General features: G+C 31.0%; 1 protein-coding gene across 1 annotated transcript; it reads right to left on the reverse strand.

Moving 5' to 3' along the window:
- Positions 1 to 3,400: 3,400 nt before the first annotated feature.
- Positions 3,401 to 25,044, reverse strand: LOC124354343 (endonuclease III-like protein 1). Its single transcript, XM_046804718.1, has 6 exons — positions 24,873 to 25,044; positions 22,219 to 22,756; positions 18,943 to 19,113; positions 15,420 to 15,579; positions 10,755 to 10,888; positions 3,401 to 6,575 (listed from the first exon to the last, which is right to left on the reverse strand). Exons 2-6 carry the CDS (start codon positions 22,711 to 22,713, stop codon positions 6,432 to 6,434), a joined length of 1,104 nt encoding a protein of 367 aa, XP_046660674.1. The 5' UTR covers positions 22,714 to 22,756; positions 24,873 to 25,044; the 3' UTR covers positions 3,401 to 6,431.
- Between the last annotated feature and the right edge of the window lie 781 nt (positions 25,045 to 25,825).

Consider the following 25,825-nt stretch of genomic DNA (forward strand, 5'->3'; position numbering starts at 1 on the left):
CCGGCCCACCGAAACACACCACTTCTTGCTAAAGCAACATCTGGGTAAGCCTGCTTTATTATATCAAATGTCTCTGTCGCAGATTTACCGAGTTTCACACTGAATCTAATCGTGTACCTCTTCTTTAACGAACGCTGCATTTTCAGCTTGCACCACTCACAGAAACACGTCACGTGAAAATGCCTGTTCTGACTCTTCAGGTGCTCGGAGACAACTGACCAGCCGCTTGTTCGTTAGCTAGGAACGCCCTCTACCGAATCCAGTCGTTGCGCGCACGCTCCGAAGTACAGCCTCGGCGAAAGAAAATCAGTCCTATTACTTTCCGGACAAACCCTGTAAATCTGTACTAGTCTCAAATTTATTTCTCATTTAGGAGGAGCTGGGGGCTATCTCGCTTTTATATTGGGAACTTTAATTAGCTGCCACTATAGCTAGACAATCGCACCAAAATAATATTAGTAGTGTGGATGTGTTTAAAACCTCTGGGTCTAAATAATATCTCATAGTACTCTCAAATGTACAAGTAGAAGTTAAAATCTCATACAGGGTTTGTAAAATATGTCTCAAACACCTTAATATTTTTCAAACCTTATCAGATAAAATTTACAAACTTTGCACAATGCTACACGGCTATGTTTACAACTTTTTATGTAATACTCATTATGCAACATCCACATTGGGGGATGGTCCATGGGGAACATCATGCAAATCTTAAATGCAAAAATATTCTAAAAAAACTTTTAAAAGCTTTGTGTTCTAATAATAAATACCTTTACAAATATGCATATTGATCTAGGCCTGTGTTTCAGAATCCCATGACACTCCCCATGGGCTGTGAACATTTGAACATTTTATCTGCTATAGTTAAAAAAATTAAGGTGTTTCACCTTTACTTTTTGAAATTAAAATGATCTTATCTTGCAAACAATGGAAACAATTGAACTTAAAACCAAATGATGTGCTTTATGAATTACTAATTTTGTTTGTTTTCTGTTTTTTTGTTTGTTTTTTTTACTTTGAAATTCAATGTAATACGTTTTCAAACTGGCAGTTCATAGATATTTTCAAAAAGAAAGTTACAAATAAAATCTGAAATGGCAGCATGCTGCCAATACTGTATTACTGGGTCTAAAATTCTTTGTTTGAAGGTTATTTTTGACGATGGAAAGATTGTGAAGGAAACAGGATTTTTCCGGACATTTGCCATCGTTCAGTGAAACAAGAAATCAGTAACACTACGTTTCGAGATCTGCAATCTGATCTCTTCTTCAGATTGCAGAAGAAGAGATCAGATTGCAGATCTCGAAACGTAGTGTTACTGATTTCTTGGGTCTAAAATATCTCAATTCAGGGATATCGAGGGACAATCAAAACATTTACAAAATAACACTTTTGGATCTAATATAACTGAGTTAAAAATATAGTTGAATAATGTGTGACATCTCCATGGTCTTATAAAATTCAAAGGACACATTTATTGTTAAAACTCTCATTGACTTTTTTGCATAATTTTCAATATTTAAATGAAGATCAGCAAACATTCTAATTAGTAAAATAATAAAATTAAATTAATGACAATTCTTTACGGAAAAATGTACTGTTTGGAAAAAAATGAAAAGCTAAAAGGTTGCTTGTGGAGAAATAAAAACATTGAAGTCAAAGTGCTGTTTTAGTAGATCATTTCTAAACAATAAATTCATAAAAAAGTTATGATGCCTTCTGGCATTGTCAGAAGAACTCTAGACTCTGTGCAGATCTCATTTTTTAAATTTCTAACAGAATATACGCGTGGAGACCGTAAAATTCGGACAAACACTAGTATGTAAGAGTTAATACAGAAAATTTTATAAGAGAAATAAAAGCAAAATCTTAAAGAAAAAACATTTTTTATTATTGAATACTTAGGTTTTTTTTAATGATAAGATTGTTTTGAACAGTATACATTTTTTTATGTATTCTATAATTGTGTTTTGTTGTTCATTACCCGCAAGTTTAATTTTGATGTAGAGAGATACTTCATAAATACAAAGGTTAACAGACCTAGCTTTTGTGAGAACTCTCCAGACACCTAAGTATCACTTTTAGTGCTTCTTTGTCACATAAATATTGGCTGCAGATTTGATTAAGCTGCTTTCCACAATACTACTGAGTAGAAGACGTGACTTAATAAAGCAATAGTATATAGCTCTAAGGTCAAGATTCAGAAATTTACTTAGTTTCCATAATGTGAACACTCTTTGCTAGTTTCTCCTTCATCCTTTCCCATTGTGTCATATAGAGAAAGAAATTAAAATATTTCAATCAATTATTGATTCGGGAGGATCAGTCGTCTCCAGCTTCCGACAAATTCTCCGGATTCCGACAAATTTAAGCAGGCGATCAGAAAATATGAAATGTCATGGAATATGCCAATGAAGTCATTCACCAAGAAAAGTTGTCTTTCCCAAGCACCACCACAAGAGGAGTCCCTTGACCAGGCTCATGAGATTAGAGGAAGACAAGACCAAGAGGTCTAGGACTCCAGAGGTTTACAATGATGATTAGTTAACGTTCACAGAAGAACATACACTTTAGCACGCACATACAGGGTGAATAACAGATAACAAAATACATAAAATAATAAAGGAGAATGGTGAGCTAAAGAGGGTGAGATGAGATAATGAGCAGAGAATTGAATGTTTGCAGACACACAGACACAGAAGTAATGTAGAGGAGAGGTAGATTGTGTCAAGAAAGACAGCGACCATACCAGTACAAGAGATGCAGCTCCACTGGCCAGTCGAGAAACCTGGGGCACAGAGTGGTTCGGCCGTGATAAATTTAGAATTGGTATTTCGGAGACAACAGCTGATCCCTCTCATTGATTAAACTTAATGTGCTTGATTATATAAAAATATTATTAAATGTAATTAAAACTAAACACATTGTTAATTCCAGTTCAATTCACTGTCAGTCCTGTAACAGTCCGTCAGTCCCAAAAAACCATGCTCTTTGATTCATTCAATCCAGTATCTCTAATACGCAAAAGGGAGTTTTTAATAATTTTGAAATTTGATCTTCAATAAGTCCATGTGAACATTAACATTAGATCCAGGATTAATCTCTGAGGCACATCACATGTGATCATAACTGATTTTGATTTGACAATAAGTTTTATTCACGTTTGACCTTTGTCACACTTTGTATCTGAGGCACTTGATATTTAAGCAACAGCTTACATTACATTTGTACATTAGTACATTTTACAAACCGACAATTATGTTCAGAGAAATGTATTCTTTTACGAACTCAAAAGATTCATATAACCACAAGAACATTACATGACAAAATTAGCATATACTTTACAATTAATTTATATCACACACAATATTCTGGGAAATAAAAAGAATCAAGAACAAAGTCTGTAAAACAAGTATATTTCTTCATTATATAAAACGCAATTTGTACTTTAAAATGTAGTTTTATTCTTAATTATGAAACAAACATTTATATCACAATTAGTTTAATATAATCATAACAAAAACAAAAATTAAAAAAATCATGTTGGCCCATTATATGGTATCCAAGGATTTAATTTCAGGCAGGATTTAAGAATAGAGGAAGGGGTTTATTCAGGTCAGTTTTCATTGAAAATATTTATAAATCATTCAGAAAAGCTAATTTTTATCGGAATATATAGTTTCAATTGGAACTAGCTGACAATAACTGAGGCATTTCTCTAATTTTTACAAGGTTTCGGATTTATAGATTATGAACTGAATGATTATTTACACAGAAACATAATGAGAAGTTTGATTCATGTTGTGTAGAATTAACTTGCAAATGTTGTTGCTTGAATGATAATTAACCAACTGAACTTTATGAAGTAGAATTATACATTTTATATCTCTGAAGAATTATTACTGAGAAATGTTAATTAAGTTACGTGAAAAGTGATTAATCAATCCTACATAAGAGGTAGTAAGTGGTAACTGGAATGCAATTATTACTGAGAAATGTTAATTAAGTTACGTGAAAAGTGATTAATCAATCCAACATAAGAGGTAGTAAGTGGTAACTGGAATGCAATTATTACTGAGAAATGTTAATTAAGTTACGTGAAAAGTGATTAATCAATCCAACATAAGAGGTAGTAAGTGGTAACTGGAATGCAATTATTACTGAGAAATGGTAATTAAGTTACGTGAAAAGTGATTAATCAATCCTACATAAGAGGTAGTAAGTGGTAACTTGAATGCAACAGGGAGTTGTTAAACTTCCTGTTGAATTAATTATGTGAAATATGTTGAAATAATTAATTAATTTTTTTCTGTTCTCTGGTTTCATTGCTTACTGTTTTAATAATCGTAAAAGCTGAGTTAGGTATATAGTTTGGTATTGAGGATACCAATTAAAGTAAGTGAACAAAACAAAATTTACCCAAAAACAGTGTATTAAAATAACCAAGTCTTGGTTTAACCAATTTAACCAATTATGGCAAATCATCTTTTTTTATCTATACCTACAGTATATTAAATATTGTTCGGGAGTTAAAGCTCATGTAAAAGGAAATAGACCACGGTCATTTTTAAATATATTAAATCAAAACTTTTAATCTTATACACAATAGAATTTATATCATTTGAATGAAACTGACTCAAAAATACATAAATTATACTTATGAATAAATGCAAAATAATTACAGAAATAAATAAAATTTAACAACAGATATCAAGAAGAGGGAGAGAAAAATTAATAGGTAATAATACAAAATTATGAGAACTGTGACAAAAGAATTAATGAATGAAACTTTGAATAATGACATTAGGTAAAATAAAATATTTCGAAAAATGACAGTAGGTAAAATAAAATATTAATTAGGTAATAGAATAAAATATAAAGAAAGCTACAGTGTTAAATATTACATAAGATGATATAAAGTGAAAAATCATTAAATATATTGTTTGAAATAGATTATATACAAAAACTGTTCAGTATATCCATTATAACCACAAAGTTCAGATCAATTTTACTCCAATGCAATCATAAAGCCAACACAGACATGTAACTAGGATTAAAAAAAATAAATACAGGGAAAAGTAAAAAGATTAGAAAGAAATGTACAGGTACAGAGGAACAAGGATGTTATTGGACAGTGAATGCTATATATAGGTACTTGGAAACCATTTGAAGAAAGACAGTTCAATACTGATTTTAGAAATCCATAGATAACAGGATTCTGCCTGAAACAAGGTGCATAGAAATTTGCCTGATCATATGAGAAATAAATACCTAATTTATGAGTCTGGATTTTGCTGTAGGCTATGAAAATATTAAAAAAATGATTTCAAAACCGCGCTAACAACAATTAGTTACACTGTAGTTCAACTACTCCAAAATAATTGGGCCTCACATTCTTCTAGAACTAATAAATTTTCAGATTACCACCTTCACTGTGCCAGGAGTCATAGAAAGCTGCATCCACTGCACTCAAATTAAATGTTAATAGAATTTACACTAAGGAGAAAATATACCATTAAGGTTAAGTGTATAAAACAGGTTTGGAAAGTACCAAAAAATGTAGGTTATTATTATACAGCATTATGAATAGTTATAAGTCCAATATAAAACTCGTTGACAGGAGAACCCCTATTCAATACAATAATATTTCCTTTGTTGGTTAGAAAACTCCAAGGATGTGATTAAGTTTAGAGGCCAAATGAGGATGAATTGAACATGTTTGAGGAACCCAACTGAAGCAGTCTACGCATGATGTTGGTGCAATGACTGACTGTCTTTGAAATCAAAACCATAAAATAAGTACTTATCCTGCAGGTAACCACTATACTTTGTAGGTATGCTTCTTAGTCAGAAATAAGATAACCATTCTATCTATGCCCTAGCAAGACAACCCTACTATAATTCACAACAAAATTGTATAACTTAGTGAAATTTAAACTAGATTGCCATGTTACATTCAATACAGCAACTACCTTCAAGATACAAACAGAAGTTGCATATAAAAATACTAGTACAAAAATTCCTTACAAATATTATGTATGTACAAATAACATATTGAGATATTCAACAAGAAATTAACCTGAGAAAAGTACATATACTTACATTTCAATATAAATAAATTTCTTTGTAAAGAATATGTTAAAATTAATTTTGTCAACATTTTCCATATTTTGAATCAATTTTTCTCTAATACATTATTTCCATCCCAACTATGTATTAGAGCTTATTCAACAAATGTTTACCCACAATTTAATATAAGAGAATATTTCAGTTTCTGAAACCACAGTTTCTAAAACAATAAATAATCTTAACTGCATTAAATTTATATAATATACTATACTAACATTTCACTTCTCATGATTAGACAAACACTTTTTTCTTCAATAAAAAGTTACGTTGCAAGACTTTTATATCCACAATGATGTCAAACATTACTTCTTGTTCTTCTTGTGTTTAGTCGGACTGGACTTTATTCTCCCACTGATAACATCTTGTCCGTATGGACATAGATCTAAGGTCAGGCAGGTGGCACACTGGGGACCCACAGGCCTACAGATGGTCTGACCAAAACCCACCTGAAACAATTAAAACAACTCGATTTTATTACTTTTATTGTTTTAGCTCAACGTAATGATGCTCCTGAAGAGTTTGGTAAAAATTCAGAGTGATTATGTATTGTTGGCAACAAGCATCCAAGAATTAACTGCTGATATTCCTTAGCCTTAGTATTTTTAACCTGTATGTACATTTTTTTTTATTACAGTAGTGGGTATCATTGGTCTAAAATTGTAACACGCATTAATTTTTGTTCTATATGTATCTAAATAAAATAGTATTTTTGAGCTAAATTACTCTTATTACCTTTTCTTGCATTAAATGCAAATGCAAACAGCACTTTTATGAGCTGTCATTTTGGTTTCGGATGCCAAAACCATAACGATTATACATTCCCATATCTATGATATGAAATGCAATCCCTTTAATAGTATACTAGTATATTAGTAGTATAGTATTATTACTCAATTATACCAAAATATAAATTTTATTACAAGTTGTAATTATATAGTTCTCTCAATGGTTCACTGTCTTTATATGAAAACTATTCAACCTATATCTATAATTTTGGTTAGGGGGAAGTTATTGTCAGAGACACACTATTCATAGGACTCTTTTGGTCAATCTCACAAAAATGTTTCGGCTGATAACTAACTGTTCCCTACCTCGCTATATCTGCAAACCTTATCAGCGAATCCAACTATGACTGAATATGCTGATAAAATAATTTGCATTAAGTTTTACGAGTAACTTTGCTAATCATCCAAAAATTATATGGAGCAACCTTTGATGACAATTTAATAAGGCAATGAAATCTAGGCCTTATTAGACTAGTAGGAGTTTTCCCAGGGAGGACTGTGTCTAATACAAGTTTAATCACAAAAGTAAAGGAAGTAAACATGTTAGGTTATTGCTTCATAGCAGATGTTAACTAACCAAAGAGGGTGGGTCATAGAGCAGAGACTGTTTATTAAACAATTTCTTATAGTTTTTATTCACATTGTCCAAACAAATTACACTACATAGGCTATATAGTTAACATTAGTAATCAATGCCTAACATTTATATGTAACCGTATGTTATAGCCCACAATGTAATTAATAATTTAATATAATTATTGTAGAATAAAGGTCAACAATGCGACTTGCAAAACGATAACTTTTGAAGAAATTTTGACACAGCAAATGATTAATCTATGTGTGAGCAAGAAATACTAATATTCTAACAGAATACATTTAATAAAATTCTGGTTTGAAAACTGTATGTCTCCAAATTAGCAATTTTGTTCATTTTTCTGTATTTTATTTAAGGTTTATATCACTGAGATTTGTATCTTCAAGCAAGAAGAACAATCTTTCCCAACACCATTATAATAAGGGTTATCTACGTACATTCAGAGATCATTATGCCAGACTATTTCACGGCATGATTCTCTTCATGTATGTGTTGACATCAAAAACTCAAAAGTGCATTAGCAATCCTTGGATATTCACACATCATTGAGACTGATGTCTAAGGAAACTGACAGTGAAACAACTTTCCAAGGCAACACATGCCATGAACTGCAGTAGGTTATCCTGTGCAAGAACAGCCTATCAAAATATCTATACAGACCTTTAAGTCATCTTAAAGTTACATACAGGCAACATCTAATGCCAGGAAAGGTCTAAAACATTGTGGTGCACAACTGGCAACTCCAATTGCCTGTAATAAATCACCTGTCAAACTATACTTACATAGCAATCAGCTTGAATGCTATTTTTCTGTACTGAACCTTAAACCTCAACAATTGATATCTAACCAGTAAACTCTTTGCAATAGAGATAAAAAGTTAAGCCGATTTATTCATCAAGAAAAAAAGTATAGGGGTTTAAACAGGTTCATAAGAAGCTTTGAAAACAAAATTATCTGGTTTCACATACACAAGGACGATTAATCTAATAGCACATTAATTAATTACAATAAACCATACTGACCAAAACTAAGAGTATCACATTTTGACCAGCTTAGTTCAATGTTTCAATAGCTCCTAATTTTAAACAAATATTACATGAGATGTGACTTCAAATTCTCTCACCAGACCTATACTATCTATGACTAATTCAGATAGTAATAAAATCCAAATCCCGAGTCTCCACCAGAATAATTTCAAGGAAGACAATAAGGAGTAGTGTCAACCACCAGCAAGACTAAAACATACGCAATATCTTTGGAGTTTCCAATCAAAATAACTAAAAGTTCATGTAGTAGTATTAATAATATTTTAATTACATTTGATAAGGGTATTATGAGATTCATAAATATCAATACACAATTATAAAACAACAGACGAAGCTTTAGATGGTTTTTAATAAATAATGCATATTTCTTAACAAAAAAAGTTATAATATTATGCAAATGATGACAAAAAGACCTGTAAGTTAAACACGACAAGAAGTTTTAAAACTCCAATATACTACGAATATAAGGATTTTCATGCACAGTATATTAATTAAGTTTTCCATTAGTAAATATTATAACAGATATTAAGCGATAAGTTTCATTGTCAAAAACAATATAATAATTTAAGAAAAGAAAAACAAACTTATAAAAGAAGGTATCCACTAAATAATACAAATTTTAAAATATTATTCAAAGTAAATGGAAGGATAACATTTTTAATAGAAACACGTATTTGATAAGTAATAATATATTAGTAATAAAATCTATAATTTTCCTAATGTAACCAAATAACTTGGAATATAATAACTACAGAGGTAGGAAATAAATGTAAAATTTTAAATAATAATATATCTATGATATAAGTTTTATAAAGTTCTTCCAAATTTGAAAAAGTGAACAATGATCAGACAAGTAAATTGAAATATGGCATTGGAGATTATATCTTTTGAATGTCCGCCATTTCCTCCATTTACTGAGAGATGTATAAAATTATAAAGTCATTTGATAACAAGCACTCTACTGGTTATGCTGACATTTTGATACCAGCAGTCATACAAGTTAAAACATATTTTATTAAACGTGTAGTTCTGTTAATAGATTAATTTGTTATAAGCAGTTTTGCCTGACAAATGTAACTTTTCAAACATTAAAACCAAAGATAATCCATACCTAGACGTCTCACTAACGTTATTAATGTTAATAGGCTATGTCAACATAATTTTAATGGTGTTACAGCGTCATGTCAATGGTAGTAATACACCTTATCAAACTGTGCTGTAAACAAGTTATTTAAGTGATACTTCTAGTGTTTATAGTCTTTTTTATGTTTATAAAAAACTCTTTTCAAAATAAGACCTCTTGGCTAATTGGTGAAGATTTAGATAAATTTCTGCTACAGTTCATAAGCATTTTGAAACTTACAGACACCTGGCACCTGAAAACCTCTAGAGAGTATACTATACTACCACTCGAACAACATAATCTCTACATGCTCACGCCTTATACTAGTTATTATGATCAGCCAGCTATTCATCAACTTTCACAAACATTAGAAGAATCCAGCATTAGAATTGCCTATTGATTAATATGATAAATTCCTGGTCTCAACCTATGGGAATATCTCGCCAAGAATATCATTCACCTGGGTCCACTAGACCTCTTGGAGCCTTAATTGTATAACTTCTGGTCTATGACATTTCCCAGCTTATGGAAAGTTCCAAAATCTGAGATTTTGAATTTTTAAAACTTCCAGTTACCAGAACATGTGGAACTGGAGCTTCCAGTCATTATTTTAACTTTTGGACACTGACCTTTGGAAACTCCTAGCATTTGAAAGAAGTTGCTTCTAGTTGCTTGCCTCTAGAAGGTTCTGGATCATGGAGAATTCTTGGAATCTCAAGATGAGAGGTTTCAGTCATTAGGAATCTCCAGCTGTTCAATAATATGTTAGTTCATGCTGTCTTGGAGTACAAAAGGATACATCCTCTAGACATTTCCTTAAGGTACTTGGAATGAGCTTATTTAATTTGAGATGTAAGATCCTAACATGAAAGCCATATTTAATAGTGGTTTTCATAGTGCAGAGGAAGGATAGAAAGCTAGCTAATGTTACATACATAACAGTTAGTGTATTAATTTAAACATTGTACCAACTGACTGCAATAGACAAGATAACTGAAATTTTGAGAATTACAAATCACAATCTGCCTTTGTCATGATAAGATCATCCAGATAAATAATATTAACTAAGCACTTACCAGGAGATGGTTGACTTCGCTCCACAATGACTGGGGCAGCCAGTCCTCCAGCTGAGCTCTCGTTTTTTCTGGCGTTTTGGTGTCCCGCACCCAACCAAGACGGTTAGAGATACGGTGAACATGTGTATCTACTCCTGCAAATATCACTATACTGGTAAAAAACATTCAAAATACAAAGTCATTCCCTAAAGAAACTGGAATAACCCCTTGAACGGGCTTGTAGAGTACATAATTTTTCAACTATGTGTGTATAGCACAGTGCTGCTTCTGTCATTGAACTGGTTCTTTCTCTCTATCTGTTGTTACGGTTTACATTAGTTCTGTTACTTTATTACGGTAAGTTTGAATAAATAACATGCAACTGTAATACTTTGATTTCTGCTCAGTAAAAATGCTGCTGAAGCCATTTTACATATATTTTGATTCACTTAAATTTGAAAACAGTTTACAAAGATAATGCTATTGAATAAACTCAATTGCATGAGTGGTTTTCTAATTTTAAAATTGATGGCATATCGATTGATGACAAACCACATTTTAGGCAACCATTAAGTATCCAAGCAGACAAAAACATTGGAATATTTGAGATACGATCAACAAAAGACCACTGAGCAATTGTCAGAGAAAAATGGAATAAGATTGTGCAACAGTGTTTGTAAAGAAGGCCTGATTTATGAGACAGTGAAATGGTTTTTCTAACATGACAACGCACCTGCACATACAGCCATCTGTTAGTCAGTGTTTGCAAAAATATTAGAGGCACAATTCCTTATTGATCTTACTCACCTACCTTAGAACTGGGTAATTATTGTTTTATTACCATATATGAATAATGGTATGAATATACTCAGATTTGACAACGTTCATATATAGAAAAACTGAGGGATAAGCATTTCAGCCATTACTGAAGATGATTAAAAATTGTTTTGAATAATAGAATCACTTTAGAGTATTTTTTAAATTAGGTAACCATGTAAAAAAAAGTAAAACACAAAGTAATTAGAAAATAATTCCAGTTTTTTTGGGGCATGAGCTACAACTACAACAGATACACTGTATACAAGTATACTAAAAAGTATGAAACATTTATGTTGTTAGGACATTTTTATATAGAGAGCAGGTTTTTGAAATTTTTCATAAGTACCTTTTAAAATAGGCTACTGAAAAAGAAAATTTAAAGCATTTATATACAAAATTTTGTTTGCTTTTATTAACATAAACAGGTGTATTAGATATGTGTGGAAGGTAGAGGAGAAACCTTACCTTTTTAAACAAACTAACAACACAGAGAGTGTATCTAAAATTATACACAATTTGTATTTGTAATAAAAGACAACAAACAAGCATTGTGCATCATGAAGGCAAACCCCACATGGACATTCTTACGGTTCCTGGGATGAATTATTCTATTCCTGTTTTGAAAATCCCTCCAGGTTACGCCCCACTGGTCTTTAAAGTATTGAAAAATCCCATCATGGTCTCTAAAGTTGTGTAATATTAGTAGAATGAGCCTGTCAAATTTACTCAACTGTTCTGTGTAAACATTGTATTATGACAACATGACAATATGTGTATTTAATTAAACTACTACTTTAATTATAATATTTATGTCTCATAATCAAAATGTAACAGACACTAAACTCCTGTTCTCAGCCCTAAGATGGTATTTTTTTCTTCATCGTGACAAGGCAAACTGAACTATGGCATTAGAAATATCTTAAAACAAAAGAAGATTGCAAGAGATATAAGTAGACCCTTTTTGACAGAAGTAGTTTTCTTAGATCGAGATATGCATATATTTTCTTGGTCAGGACAAAAAGTAAACTCAAATTTTACACCAAAAACACTTTAGACCGTTAATTTAAACAGCCTGAAGTAGACGTTTTTTTTTGTTTTTAGCCGAAGTAGGCTTCTCAGTTGTACGTGTTTACATACATTCTATTTATCAGAACAACGTGAGGAATTCTAATATAGTACTGCGAATATCTTAGACCACAAGTCAACGCTTTTCGACAGGAGTAGATTCTTACCTCCACACCCATATATATAAACATTTTGTTGATCGAGTAAATAAGACAAACTCAACTGTAGCGCTGTAAATACATTAGACTAGGAGTGAATTGAAAAGTCCAGCTAAACACTTTTTGACTGAAGTAGGCTTCTCTGACCTAATTAGATAAACATATTTCCTTTGTCGAGACAACAAGGCAAACTCATGTATGGTGCTGGAAATATATTAGACCGGAAGTAGATCGCAATTGCTGGAAACAAGCGGTTTTTTAACCAAAGTAGTTTTTTGAGACCTATGTATGTATTTTCTTAACAAGAGCAACGAGACACACTCAGTTGTGGTATCGGAAATACAATGAATTTGAACCAGAAATGCTCTTATACACGCCAAACTTGATATCAGAGATGGTTCCTCAAACTCTGCTTGTCTAACCATGAACACTGAAACACTGAGGTCCATCGTATTACGCCATAAGTGCTTTGACAAAATGGGTTCTGATTTCAAAAACCATGTGCGAGCTAGTTACTTTATATTTGTAAGAGCCAGCATATGATAATTTTCAATTGTTTATTGCTCTCTATTGCATATGTAAGATTTGTTTAAAATGAAATAAAGCTTACATAAATTCTGTTCGAATCATGTATATTACTAGGCTAAATATAGATCATACAATTTGCTCTCGAAAATTTCTATGGTGCTTTTATTTACCATTCATCCTACTTTTAATAAATAATGTTACCTCTGCACGGACTTCATAGTCAAGTTGGTATCAAAAAAAGTTGTAAGGGATATTCACTTTAATTATATAGAATGGGACTCACCACATGGCGGAACACTGCTTCACATTAACGTCCTTCCCATCTTTTCTTCCCTTTCACAATTTTTATTCCTTTCCAAGCTTATTTCTGTTTAATTATATATGTGGTGTCACTTTCTAAGTTCAAAATGGTCAACCTGTTTTCAGCACTTTGTAAGCCGCTCTTTTATATCGCCAAAAAATATATTCCTTGACCAACTAATGTGTTATTATAAAACATGTTTTTAACAACTGTAGATTATGGCTAAAATGTAGGAAATAGTAAATGATAATTTCAAAAAAATAATTTTATAAAATAAATGAAAATTTATTGGAAGTTGCCTATTACATTTCTAACTTCATCCCCTTATAAGGATCATAAAATTACATTTTTCATAAAACAAGATATACAAATTCTCCACAGTTTTACATAAAACAAACATCTGTATTTAGTTTACTGAAAACAAGGAGTAAATTTTGTGTAGAAATAATTTAACGAAGAAGTTCATAAATTAAAAACTCATGTGTACGTGAAATACATAATTTTGTATTTCTGTAGAAAACTGCATAAATCTTCAAAAATGTTATTGTGTAAATAGTAAATTGTGCTTTTTAGGAACAAAATAGGGAATTATATTTTTTCCCTTATTAGTATTATATGAAGAATCAAGAGAAATTCTTTCCTAAAACCAAAATTATTTTACTATAAAACTAAAAATTAACATCACAAAAGGTGTATATTTTTAAGATTATAAATTGTATTGGCATTAAAAATTGATATTGCAAGTTGCTTTTTATATGTTTTAATCTGTGCATAGTACTTTTTATGCAAAATAAACTAACAGTAATTAGTTTACAAACCAGGGAAGAACACAATTACAAGTGCAGCCGAACTGAACAAGAAAATGTGCAGTGGTTCGGCTTCAGTATCGCTCCTCCCCTGAAACTTTCGTTTCCACATATATTTGAACTCTTTATTCCTGTCTACTTACAATAACAAATAACTCAATGCACTCAGTGTCTCAATAACTAACTGGTGATTTTTTTCATGAAGATTGCTCAATAAACCTGAATGTGAAAAGTAATTGGTTGCATGTCAATGTAGGGGCATATCAGTACAAAAATACTGATTATATTTACAATATAGGTTATAAAACAAAACATATCCACAGTAGAAGTGAGTAGTTTGGTGCAATAGAAAGAGAAAGTGCAATGGAATCTCGTCTTTCCATTGGTACCAAAATCATCACACCACTTTTATAAATATATTTATATACGTAACGTGTTAGCACACCAGATCTAGGGTTGTGCTCTGACAATGTATGTGAAATATGATAACAGGATTACAGACATTTTCAATCCCTAATATTGAAAGAATTTAAAGAATTTAAACATGACATTTCAAGAAATGATCTTTACGTGTGAAACACTAAACATACGATTTAGAATGAATAACAAATCAGGAAACATGACTCCAAACATACTGAAGTTAAATTTAACAATGGGATAGTTTACAAAATTTGGGAAACCACAACGATTAAATATTACATGCAAAAAAGTCACTACTGCAGATTACAATTTCTAGTAATAACAGTATGTATGATGCACACCCATAAATAATGGTAAAAGTTATAAAGAAACATACTGGTAAAACATTATTATATTCAATGTATTAAATATTCAGTTAATTGGAAAAATTCCTGAACTAGGAATTTTATCTATTACTTGGGTTTGGGACAAAAGATGAAACTGAGTTTGTTTAATAAAATATCATGTCTACAATTGTTTGGTGTTAAAGGATTTTAAAACTCAACCCTTCAATTTATATTCTTGATTACACATTGTTACAGTCACTTACCAATTCCAGTGACTGTTCCCCATCCGACGTTCATGCAAAGATGAGCCATCTTAGGTCCAACTCCAGGAAGTTTGCACAGCTTTTCCACAGTGTCAGGAATATCTCCATCGTATTCATCCTTTAGAATTCTTGTGGCTGCTTTGATGTATTTCACCTTTGACTGTAAAATATATATATATATATATATATATATATATATATATATATATATATATATTTTAATATTTGTAATATATATATATATATATATATATATATAGTTTATATAAAACTCAGTGAAATGAAATCTGAATGTTAATCTAGCACATTAGTATACCATTAGGAGATATGTTGCTGTTATTTGTAAAATTGTATCAATGGTAAAATTTGTAACCTGAAAATAGTTAGCCATTGAACAAAAAAAATAATTACGATTAATTTATTTTAATTTTTAACACTTATTTTGTATTTTGTGTTATTTTATGTTTTGCAATGCATTCAATACTACTCTTAATCATAATCGCTGTTAAAAGTTTAAAAACCATTTAAACCATACATAGCAGTTTAGGAAACATGACCACCAATTAGGGGATAAAAGAAAGTTTGAAAGTTCTTTTATTTGTTAAGTTACATGTTATATATAAAAGTATTACTATTGGTAGGCCTTGTGGAAGATAATCCAAAGTAATTGAATCAATCTTACTGGCTGTGCCCTATCACACAATTATCCTGCCTAGCCCTGTCTCCTTGTAGCTCTATCCCAGTGTTAATTATGATCACCATACACACAACACGCAGGCCATGAGATTCTGTAAATAAGTGTTTTATTTCTAAAGTACATTAAAAGATAGCAACAAGATTAGCATTTGGGACCCGCGAATGTAATGCTATAAGTTCTTTTAAGAATTACAATCGGAGGAAGTTTTGTGTCTGTCAAGATCAGGACTCTGCCACATAGTGCAGTCATTGAAGCATTGTTGGTCCGATTTTTTTTACTGTGAACCGAATTGCATAAAATTTTAGAATTAGGTTCATCTTACCCCTTAAATTCAAAAGTGAAAATGATTTGAACTCCGCAACCACCCTGGGGGTGGTTGCCACCCCTTCTCGGGAGTGAACTTATTTTTTTCAAAATAACCTCGGATATCGATAGAAGGCCTAATTTTAAGCAAAAAATCATCTATAACGTTTTTTCGAAAAAATCCAATACTTTTAAAGTTATTGGCAATTTTAAAAATTCACAATTTATTTCACGTTTTTCATCGGTTTTTTTGCAAATATATCAAAAATATACGTTTTATCGAAAATTTTATAAAGAACACAATTGTAGCAGGTAAAACAATGAACAATTTGGTTTTTTATAAAGTATTCTAAGTGCAATATTAAGCTAGATATTAAAAATCAAAGCTGTTTTTTATTTTGTCTGAAATTTAATCAATGTGGTCAATGCCATCTAGCGGCGAGCAGATGCATTTTAGGCATTCTAATAAAAAAGAGTTTTATAGTACTTGAAATAAGCATTAAAATGAGCACTATTAAAAGTCTTTTGCACGTAAAATAAGTGAGCTGTATTGCAAATAAGAGGACCATCTAATGTTTTTTCTTTAAAATCAATGGGTTTCATAAGTGCCATTTCCACCAAAATTAAAATTAAAATCGTATTCCGCCTAGAATCAACTTTTTTATGGAGAGTTTAATAGATTGTATCAGTTTGGCTGCTTCAGGACACATATTTTTCAAAAAAGTCACGATTAAAAAAAATTTCAAATTTAAAAAAAACCAACTTTTTTCATAATATCTCAAAAATGACGACATATACGAATAAAAGTGTAGGTATGAAAAATGTAGGTATATTTCTGACAAACAATTTGGATTTTTTGATTTTTCTGTAAAACAAAAATTGACGGAAATATGATTGTTTAAAGAGCGCGTGGCAGCGCAATCAACAGCCTCTCTTAAGCCCTTTAACCCTTCACCGTTTGAGAAAAAGGTTTTTTACTATATATTGCAATGAAGAATGTTGTAGCTCTCTTAATTACCTTTACAATGGTTTTTTTATAAATTGTGATAGCATGAAAATTAAAGGAGTTATGGTCAAAACTTATCATATTTTTTTCTACTTAGTAACTGAAAATTTCGTACCTTGAATATTTGGAGCAATGTGAAAGTACGCAGTATAATAGAGACCCAACACTATTGTAATGTGTATATATATATATACATAATATGGCTCATATATTTTGGAAACGTAGGCATGAATACATACCAACTTTTCTTATATGTATATATAACACATTTGAGTGAATTTTGTATAATTTGTAAATATTTTATCCAATAAATGGCAATTTTTTACTCTAAATTAAATTATTTTTAAATAATATGTAATCATATATATTTACTGTTTTAATTTAGGGGTAGTTTTAAGGGTAGAAAAGCTTAAGAATATGATAAATCATTTTCGAGAGTGTGGAATGATATTTAAATCCTTTTCATTTTATAAAAAAAAAATTTTAACAATTTTTTTATCAAGGGGTAGTTTTAAAGGTTGAAAGGGGGTTAAAAATTTGATAATTATTATAGAAAATATAAAATAATACTAACTCTATACTTACATCTTTTTATATCATACCAAAGTATTTTTTTTGTGATTTTTTCAATTTAGGGGTTGTTTGCAAGGGTTTGTAAGGTGTTCAAGGGGTTGAAAATGATTTTTATATGAGGTAATTGTGTTAGAAAACACTTTAAAATTTCACCAACTTACTATTAAACATGTTTTCTAGCGATAAAATGGCTCAATGTCGATTTTTCCATTAAGGGGTTGTTTACACCCCTTAAAAATAATAGGCGGAGTTCAGATCATTTTCACTTTTGAAGTTAAGGGTAAGATGAGCCTAATTCCAAAATTTCATGCAAATCGGTTCACAGTAAAAAAATTCGGAGGTAAGGACCGTATTTTTCGCTTCAATGACTGCACTAACAGTATATGGATTGTAAAATACAAGGAAGTCACAAATTTGTTTTACATAACATTTAAACCTACAACTATTGACTATATCTATAAATAATATTATCCCTAAGATGGGGGGATGAGTTTTATAATACAATTCTACTACTATGTTATTTGTAACATATTATTGTGACGATAAACTTCTGCAACTGTATCCATTTTTGTCTTAGAAACAGGTGAAAATTACTATTACCAAACCAGTTCAATAGTGGATAAGCTCTAAAATATGTTTGTGCTCTATAAAACCTATAATGAAACAAATTTTTATAAGCAAAACAATATTTTTTTTAATCTATTTTAAATAGTCCAATTTTGTCCATACCTCTTTGTCTTCATTAATCATGGAATATACTCAATGTCAGAGTTACAAACACAATACTTCCGTAATAAAACATAATATCATTTACGTAAACATATCCATCAATAATTTTTTGAAACCATTACATGAAAAAAATAATGAAAAGATGATAAGTTCGGGGTCCCCTTCCTGTCCAACAAAGTCAAATTCTGAATACTACACTATTCTACACTAATCACCTTCCAGAAGCCAACGGGATAGATGAGTTGGCCCAGAGTAGTGTCATCAGTATCAAGGATATTGTCTATGGTCAGTCCATGGGCTCTGAGCCTCTGCATGGCTGCATGGGTCACCTGGTCTTTGGTCTGACTGGAGAGCATCAGAGATACCAACACTTGGTAGCGTATAACCTGTACAATACATATTTAACACTAACATTCTGTTACAAGGACGCAGACCACACACCAAAAGTTTTCTAACAGGACTGTATTCAATGACTGACCAATTTAAAACAAAATATAATGAAATATAATATTGTTCTTACTTAATTCGAACAAACAGAAATAGTTTTTGCATTTTTTTACATGATTATGTTTATGAAAATAAAGAAGTAATGATGATGCTATAAAAACCACAGACAAAAATATGGGGTTTCCAGCATGAAATAAAGAATTTTGTGAAACTAGTGAATTAATGAAAAAAACTAAAATTTTCTTATAAAAACAGTATATTATTGCAACTTTAACAATACAATTAATTTTATAACATTTTGTTGTAAAATTCCAATTTTTGAGTTCTCTGGATCCTATCAAAATTACTTTTTTGTAAATCAATACAGCAAAAATAAGATTGTAAGAAATTGTAAAACATTTTATTAAAAAACTTATAATTAAAATGTGTTGCTAAGCACTAATCTCAAAACCGGGTAGACCAATTCAGCTCATTCTTTAGGTAAAATATTCACTGAAATCCAAAAAAAACATTTGTAAGAAGAGAAAGATCTAAAAATTTACTTCGAATATTTTGTAATTAAAAAAATTGTAATATTTACATTTTAAAACCAAAATTTAACTGACACTAAACAGCTGTTGACACTTTCAGATGAAGTTCGACAAAGAGGCAGAAACATTTACAATATAAATTTTAGAACAGTGCTTGATGAGTAGAAGATTGATCACTTAGATGATGCTGTGTGGGTGTGGTTTTATAATGAAATACGTAAAGGGGCTCCACTTTCAGGGCCAAATAAAAAAAAAGAAATTCAGTTGCACAAAACATGATGCGGTGAAGAAACTGAATACAACAAGTAAGGGTTGACTTTGGCGATGGAAAAATCGTCTCAGAGTTAGGCAAATTGTTATTTCTGGTGAAAACATTCAGCTGATGATGATGTTGCTAAAGAGTTCATTGAAAAGTTTCAAAAAATTGTGTTAGAAAATAAACTTGCAGCAGATCAACTCTATACCATTGATGAGTCTCGAGTCAACTATAAAATGTTACCATGAACTTCCTTCATTGAATGAAATTGTCTCAAGAACAAAACTAGCGAAAGACTAACTGACCTTTGCTACATGAAGCAACGCCAGTGGTGATCTCAAAATGCTGTTGTTTGCCATCAGCTTAAGTCACCTTTACCACTTTATTAGTTAGGATGGATTTCAATTTGTTTAAAACATTGTTTTTGGAGAAATTTGAACCAGATGTGGGAAAGTACTTATTACAAGTCAAAAACCAGCCAGTTTGCGTTGTATTGTTGTTTGAAAATGCTCCAAGTTACCTGTCTAAGTCTGAACTTCAACGTGGTGACATTAAAGCTAAGTTATGAATGTTGAGTTTAGCTCCAGTTCACCTTTCTCTTAATTCAGTGTCTGAAAACTAATGCTGTTACATACTTGACTCCTGGAATCTGAAGCCAAGTCCATCTGAAGAGAGAAAGTTGATGACGAAGAAGCTCAAAACGAATATGAATTGAAGCTAAACTCAACATTTATATTAAATAAACCCTCCACACCATGGCTATGTTGTGTGTGAAGCTATTTTCTTGTCTCCCCAAGTGACTCTATTGATACAACCAATGGACCATGGTATTATTGAGTGTTTCAAAAAATTCTGATTTTTTTCCAGCAGTTAAACATGATTTAAACACTTTTTCATTCTTACTTATAACTTAAAGACATTTTGATTCTTTATGTATATTCTTAATTTACAGTAAAGTAAAAACATTGTTTCTATCCTAATAAATGGCTTAATTCATTCTCCTCTAATTATCCAACCTTTTAAGCGTTCCAACCATCCTCTGGTCCCCTAGGTGATGAGTAATCGAGGTGCTGTGATTACAATACACATAACAGTATGTTACAGTTGAGAATCTAAATCTTTTCTCGATATAAAACACTTGTTCAATACTTATCTGTATCATAAGGTTGACATACTTTAATAATAAAACATGCTGGTAGGCACCAAATACGCATCAATTTTTATGCTTTATTAAAATGTACCTATAGCACTTTTATAGTTATAAAAATATTCCTTTCAGATGGTTTAATTCATTAGGAACACTCAGATAACACATTTATTGGGTTTAAATTTGAATTAATGGTTTAATATGCGATAAAATCAAACAACATTTAATCAAGATCCTAGTCATTAGCCAGAGCAAAAACACCCCAATAAACTAGGTTCTAGTCAAAGGCTAGTAGAAGGGTTAAAGGTTTGTATCATTTGTAACAATAGAAAGGAGATCAAATATGCTACTGCAGATCCCTGTATTTTATGAATGAAATTTGAATCAGAATTCACAATCACTTTATTGCTTTACAGTAACAGTCATAATAAACCAAACTCTAGGGTGGATTTTTTTAAGAGTACATGTTTATGGTGAGCTGAAGAATATTATGGGATAACAGAGAAATTCTAGCCATAGATAAGAATTCTCGGTATTGAATAATGTATATATGCCTCGTTTGATACAGCCAATAAAAATTTGGTAAGACAAGAAACTCAACAACAATTGTCCAGTAAACCACAACGTTTGAGGAAACAAGGGTGTATAGATAACGAAAACACTTGAATTGAAAGGATATAAATATGTAGAGACCATCAGTAACACAGGTAGGTATTCTTACAGAGTTGTCATATATAATCCCTCGCATAATGTTTTTTGATTAAATTTCATGCTAAATTTAAAATGATTAGCTCAATTCGCTTTAGAGATAGCCTTAATGATAGCCTTTACTAATGTTCAGCCAAACAGACTAGCAGCATCTTCGAACTTGATCTTGCATATTTAGAAGTGTAGTTTCATGCAAAATTTCAATTCTGTAGCTCAATTTCTTTTTCTCTAAATAACCTGTAAAGAAACAAATAAACAAAAAGAAGAAAATTTTCCCAGCTTCCTGAGAAATAGGATTTCCTAATGCTAAGCCCATAAAATATACAGAATAAATTTAAGTTTAACTGTACACCACAGTTAAGGTCTTAGTTAGACAATAATAGTTGAACAAAAATTAGATTACCTGAGGAGGTGCATCCTCATCCGAGCACTTATCACATCCCATGTCATCTACAGGAGCATCCTTCTCTTTTCTCATTTCTCTAATATTTTCCAAAACCTGAATCCAGTTCTCTGGCTCCCACTTGCACCGTTTGTCCACAACTTCGGTTTTTACTTCCAAATGGCTATGGCTACTGCTACTATCATATTCTATTTTAATTGTGGATTTATGATTCTTCTTATATGCTGAATAAGAAGTGTCATCATTATTTATATCTGTATTTTCATTTTTCTCAGAATCCTGGTTAACCTTTAACTTCTCAAGTTTCGTTCTACCTGCTGAAACTGAAGTATGTCCCACTGGGTGTATGCTTGAGTTTGATTTCGATTCACTTTTAATAACCAATCTCTCCTCTTTTTCCACTGGATTGGATGACTCATCAGGATTTTCTTTCCCTATTTTTTTTCTGGCTCGAAACGAGTACTTTTTTGCAAGCCCAATTTCTTTTGATGACATCACGGCAAAGCGCTTCAAGAACAAACTCAGCGCAAGAGTCTTCCTGAAAAATATATAAAATAATAAGGTCTTTTTTACATAGGACAAGAAGTACTCATTTCACTTGCTTCCAGAAGGGATATTCAATATGGATAAGGTTGAGGGTAAAGGTCACCTCTTATCGAAACTCCTTTAACACTAAGAGAGTTCCACACATTCCAACACCATAAACTGACTTGTTAACCTTTTTACACTAAAACTATTCTGCCAATTTGAGATTTGTAAAGATAACTATGGTTGAGAGGCTCATGCATACTTTACATGATATACACCTGTACTCAGTTAAGTAAAATGTTGTAGTGGTAAGGACAAGGGAATCTGTGTTGTCTAAATATGGGCCTAGCGATCCATGCCAAAACCAAAAAAACACCTGAGGACATAACATTGATGGGAAACAATATGTCCACAGAAGAGATATAAAGGGTGAACATATTGGACTCCTTCATAGCAAATACTTAAATGTTTTTCTTAATATACATTCTATTTGAAGATATACCTTTTAGAATTAGCTTTAAATTCTTTGAACTGGAACATCATATGTATTGTTATAGGAATGTGAATAATGTTCCAGAAACAGCCCAACCTCCGACACAAAGGGAATGTGAACGAACACTCGACGTCACAGACAGTAACAAAAGGGATAATAGGTGAATAGCGCTGTTAGAGAGCGCTCAGTGGGTTGGGTCAGTTACTTTGGTCCAGCTTTGTCCCCCCCATATATGAGTGATGACACTGTGATCCTTCTCCACTTGTCTAGTAGTGCTGGAATTGGAATGTTATGGAAGCGCCAATAACTTTATAAGGAGCTGTAGCAACACAGCAAGTGAGTTGAGCTCCAGAAGTAACTTGTAAAGTGACAGAAATAGTGGTACTACTCATGATCATAACAAACCGAATTGTGTTAATAAGTATTGACTGTGTCAGTGTTAAATAGAGTCATGTGTAACTAAATAGACAATATAGTTGTTAGTGGTGTTGTGGCAGTAGAGATTAGTGACCGTTTTATAAACAATAGCTTATTTAAAGCCAGCCTAGTTTTAAGTTTGTAAATATTAAGATTAATAAATATTCAGTGGATTCAATATTCACAGTATTCCATTTCAGCAAACCCTTAACAATATAATTGAAAATTTGCTTCATCAAGTTACTCGTATATAGTTTATAACAATTTATAAACATTTTGGGTAGAGTACGATAAGCGGACCCGGTTTTTTAACGATATTATCAAAAGATATTTAATTATTATACCCATTGATATAACTAACCAATAGTAATTAATTTGAACAATAACTAAATCATCTGCAACAACTGTAAAGCATTTTCATATTCCAAACATAATTTGTTCTATAAGCAACTATAGTTAACTTTAGAAACCAAATTAACTATACAAAATACCACTATAAGATACTGTGTCTTTCTCCGTTTCAAGATGTTTGTTTTGTTGTTGTTTTCTTTATTATTTAAATGTCATTTGCCCCTTTACTATTTATCACATTACATAATTGTTTAAACTATTTCTATTAATATGAAACATGTAACTTTAATTTAGTATTTCAGATACAATAATATTGATTAATAGTTCTGTTATTCTATACAATAACATATATATATATATATATATATATATATATATATATATATATATAAGTATTGATAATTGTAATAAACGATAGAAAAACCAGGTCCGCTTATCGTACTATAACCAACATGTTTACAAATTAATGTATTTTTGACCACGAAAAACCACGCTTCTTTTACTTTCAGTTTTTGCGCTAAAACTAATTTATTTACCTTTATGTTACCTTAGAATCTGAAATTTATATAAACTATATTTTCCAGGCATATCCCACTTTTTTAAATACAAATAACAAAAGAAATTTCCCCCTAACTGTAAAAATTCAAATGAAAATATTTTCCTAATTATTTGTTATAATTGTATTCTATTGTTCATTGTGAACAAAATAATACCAAATACAGGTAGGTTTTCAGTAAAATATGTTTTACAGATTTTAGAAAAATATCTTGCAAAACTGGTAAACGGCTTAGCATCTAAGGAAAATACAAAGGGAAGTCAGAGTGATAATTGATGGCCCATTATTAGTTGGAATAATTTTTCTTACCTTTAGTGGTTATTAACCTTAAAATTCAAGTCACATTCCCTTATATATGTATAATATAACATCTATCATTCACAGTTCGGTTAAAATAAAGGCTAGCCTATATATAACGTCAATCAGTAAACGGTAGATGGAATGTTATTCCAACCATAACCTTCCTTTACGTTGACAACAAAAACAACATAACCTACCGCCTTGCTCTTTTTTCTGTCATCTCTCTTTGGCAAACTGTTGCACTGAATTGACCATGAAGCTCTGATGTACTTGTTTTACATTACTCTAAAACAATTTTCATTTAAACGAAAGAATTTATTTTAAAATTGTATTGATTCTTTCTGTTTGAGTATATTAAAACATATGCGTGTGGGTGTATATGATTTGTTATATTGACATAGGCCTAGTGATTTAGTTATTTGAACGGATTCAAGAGAAATTAAAGATGAATTTATTTAGAGGACATTTGGTACTAATAGGTGTTCTGGATATCCTCTTGCCGGGCCGCTCAGGCACTTATAAATCAAAAAGTTAGACTACGAATAGAAGCATCTAGAAAGAGAAACGCCTATACAACATCTGTATATTTATATATATGTTTAACTTTACTAAAAGGCATTACCACATAAACAGCAGTGAACCTATCGAAATCATTGTAAAACATAAAGACAGACAATAACAAAAACCATTTCAGATTTAGTTATTAGGTAAAAAAAAATTATGGTTGCCTGTAAAGTCGGTTTTACGGGCGAAGATTTTACGTGACAACGTCTTTTTCTCGGTAGAATATTTATTGATATGAATATTATTAAATTGCACAATAGGAACAAGGAATTGAATGAAAATAAGAATTGTATAAATTTTAACAATAGAAATATATTTTGTTTACTAAAACATTGTACATAATTTGAAAATAATTAAAATTTGTTATTGTAAATGGTAAAGTTGAATAAAACATTTAC

The sequence above is a fragment of the Homalodisca vitripennis genome, chromosome 2 (genome assembly GCF_021130785.1).
Source record: "Homalodisca vitripennis isolate AUS2020 chromosome 2, UT_GWSS_2.1, whole genome shotgun sequence".
Lineage (NCBI taxonomy): Eukaryota > Metazoa > Arthropoda > Insecta > Hemiptera > Cicadellidae > Homalodisca > Homalodisca vitripennis.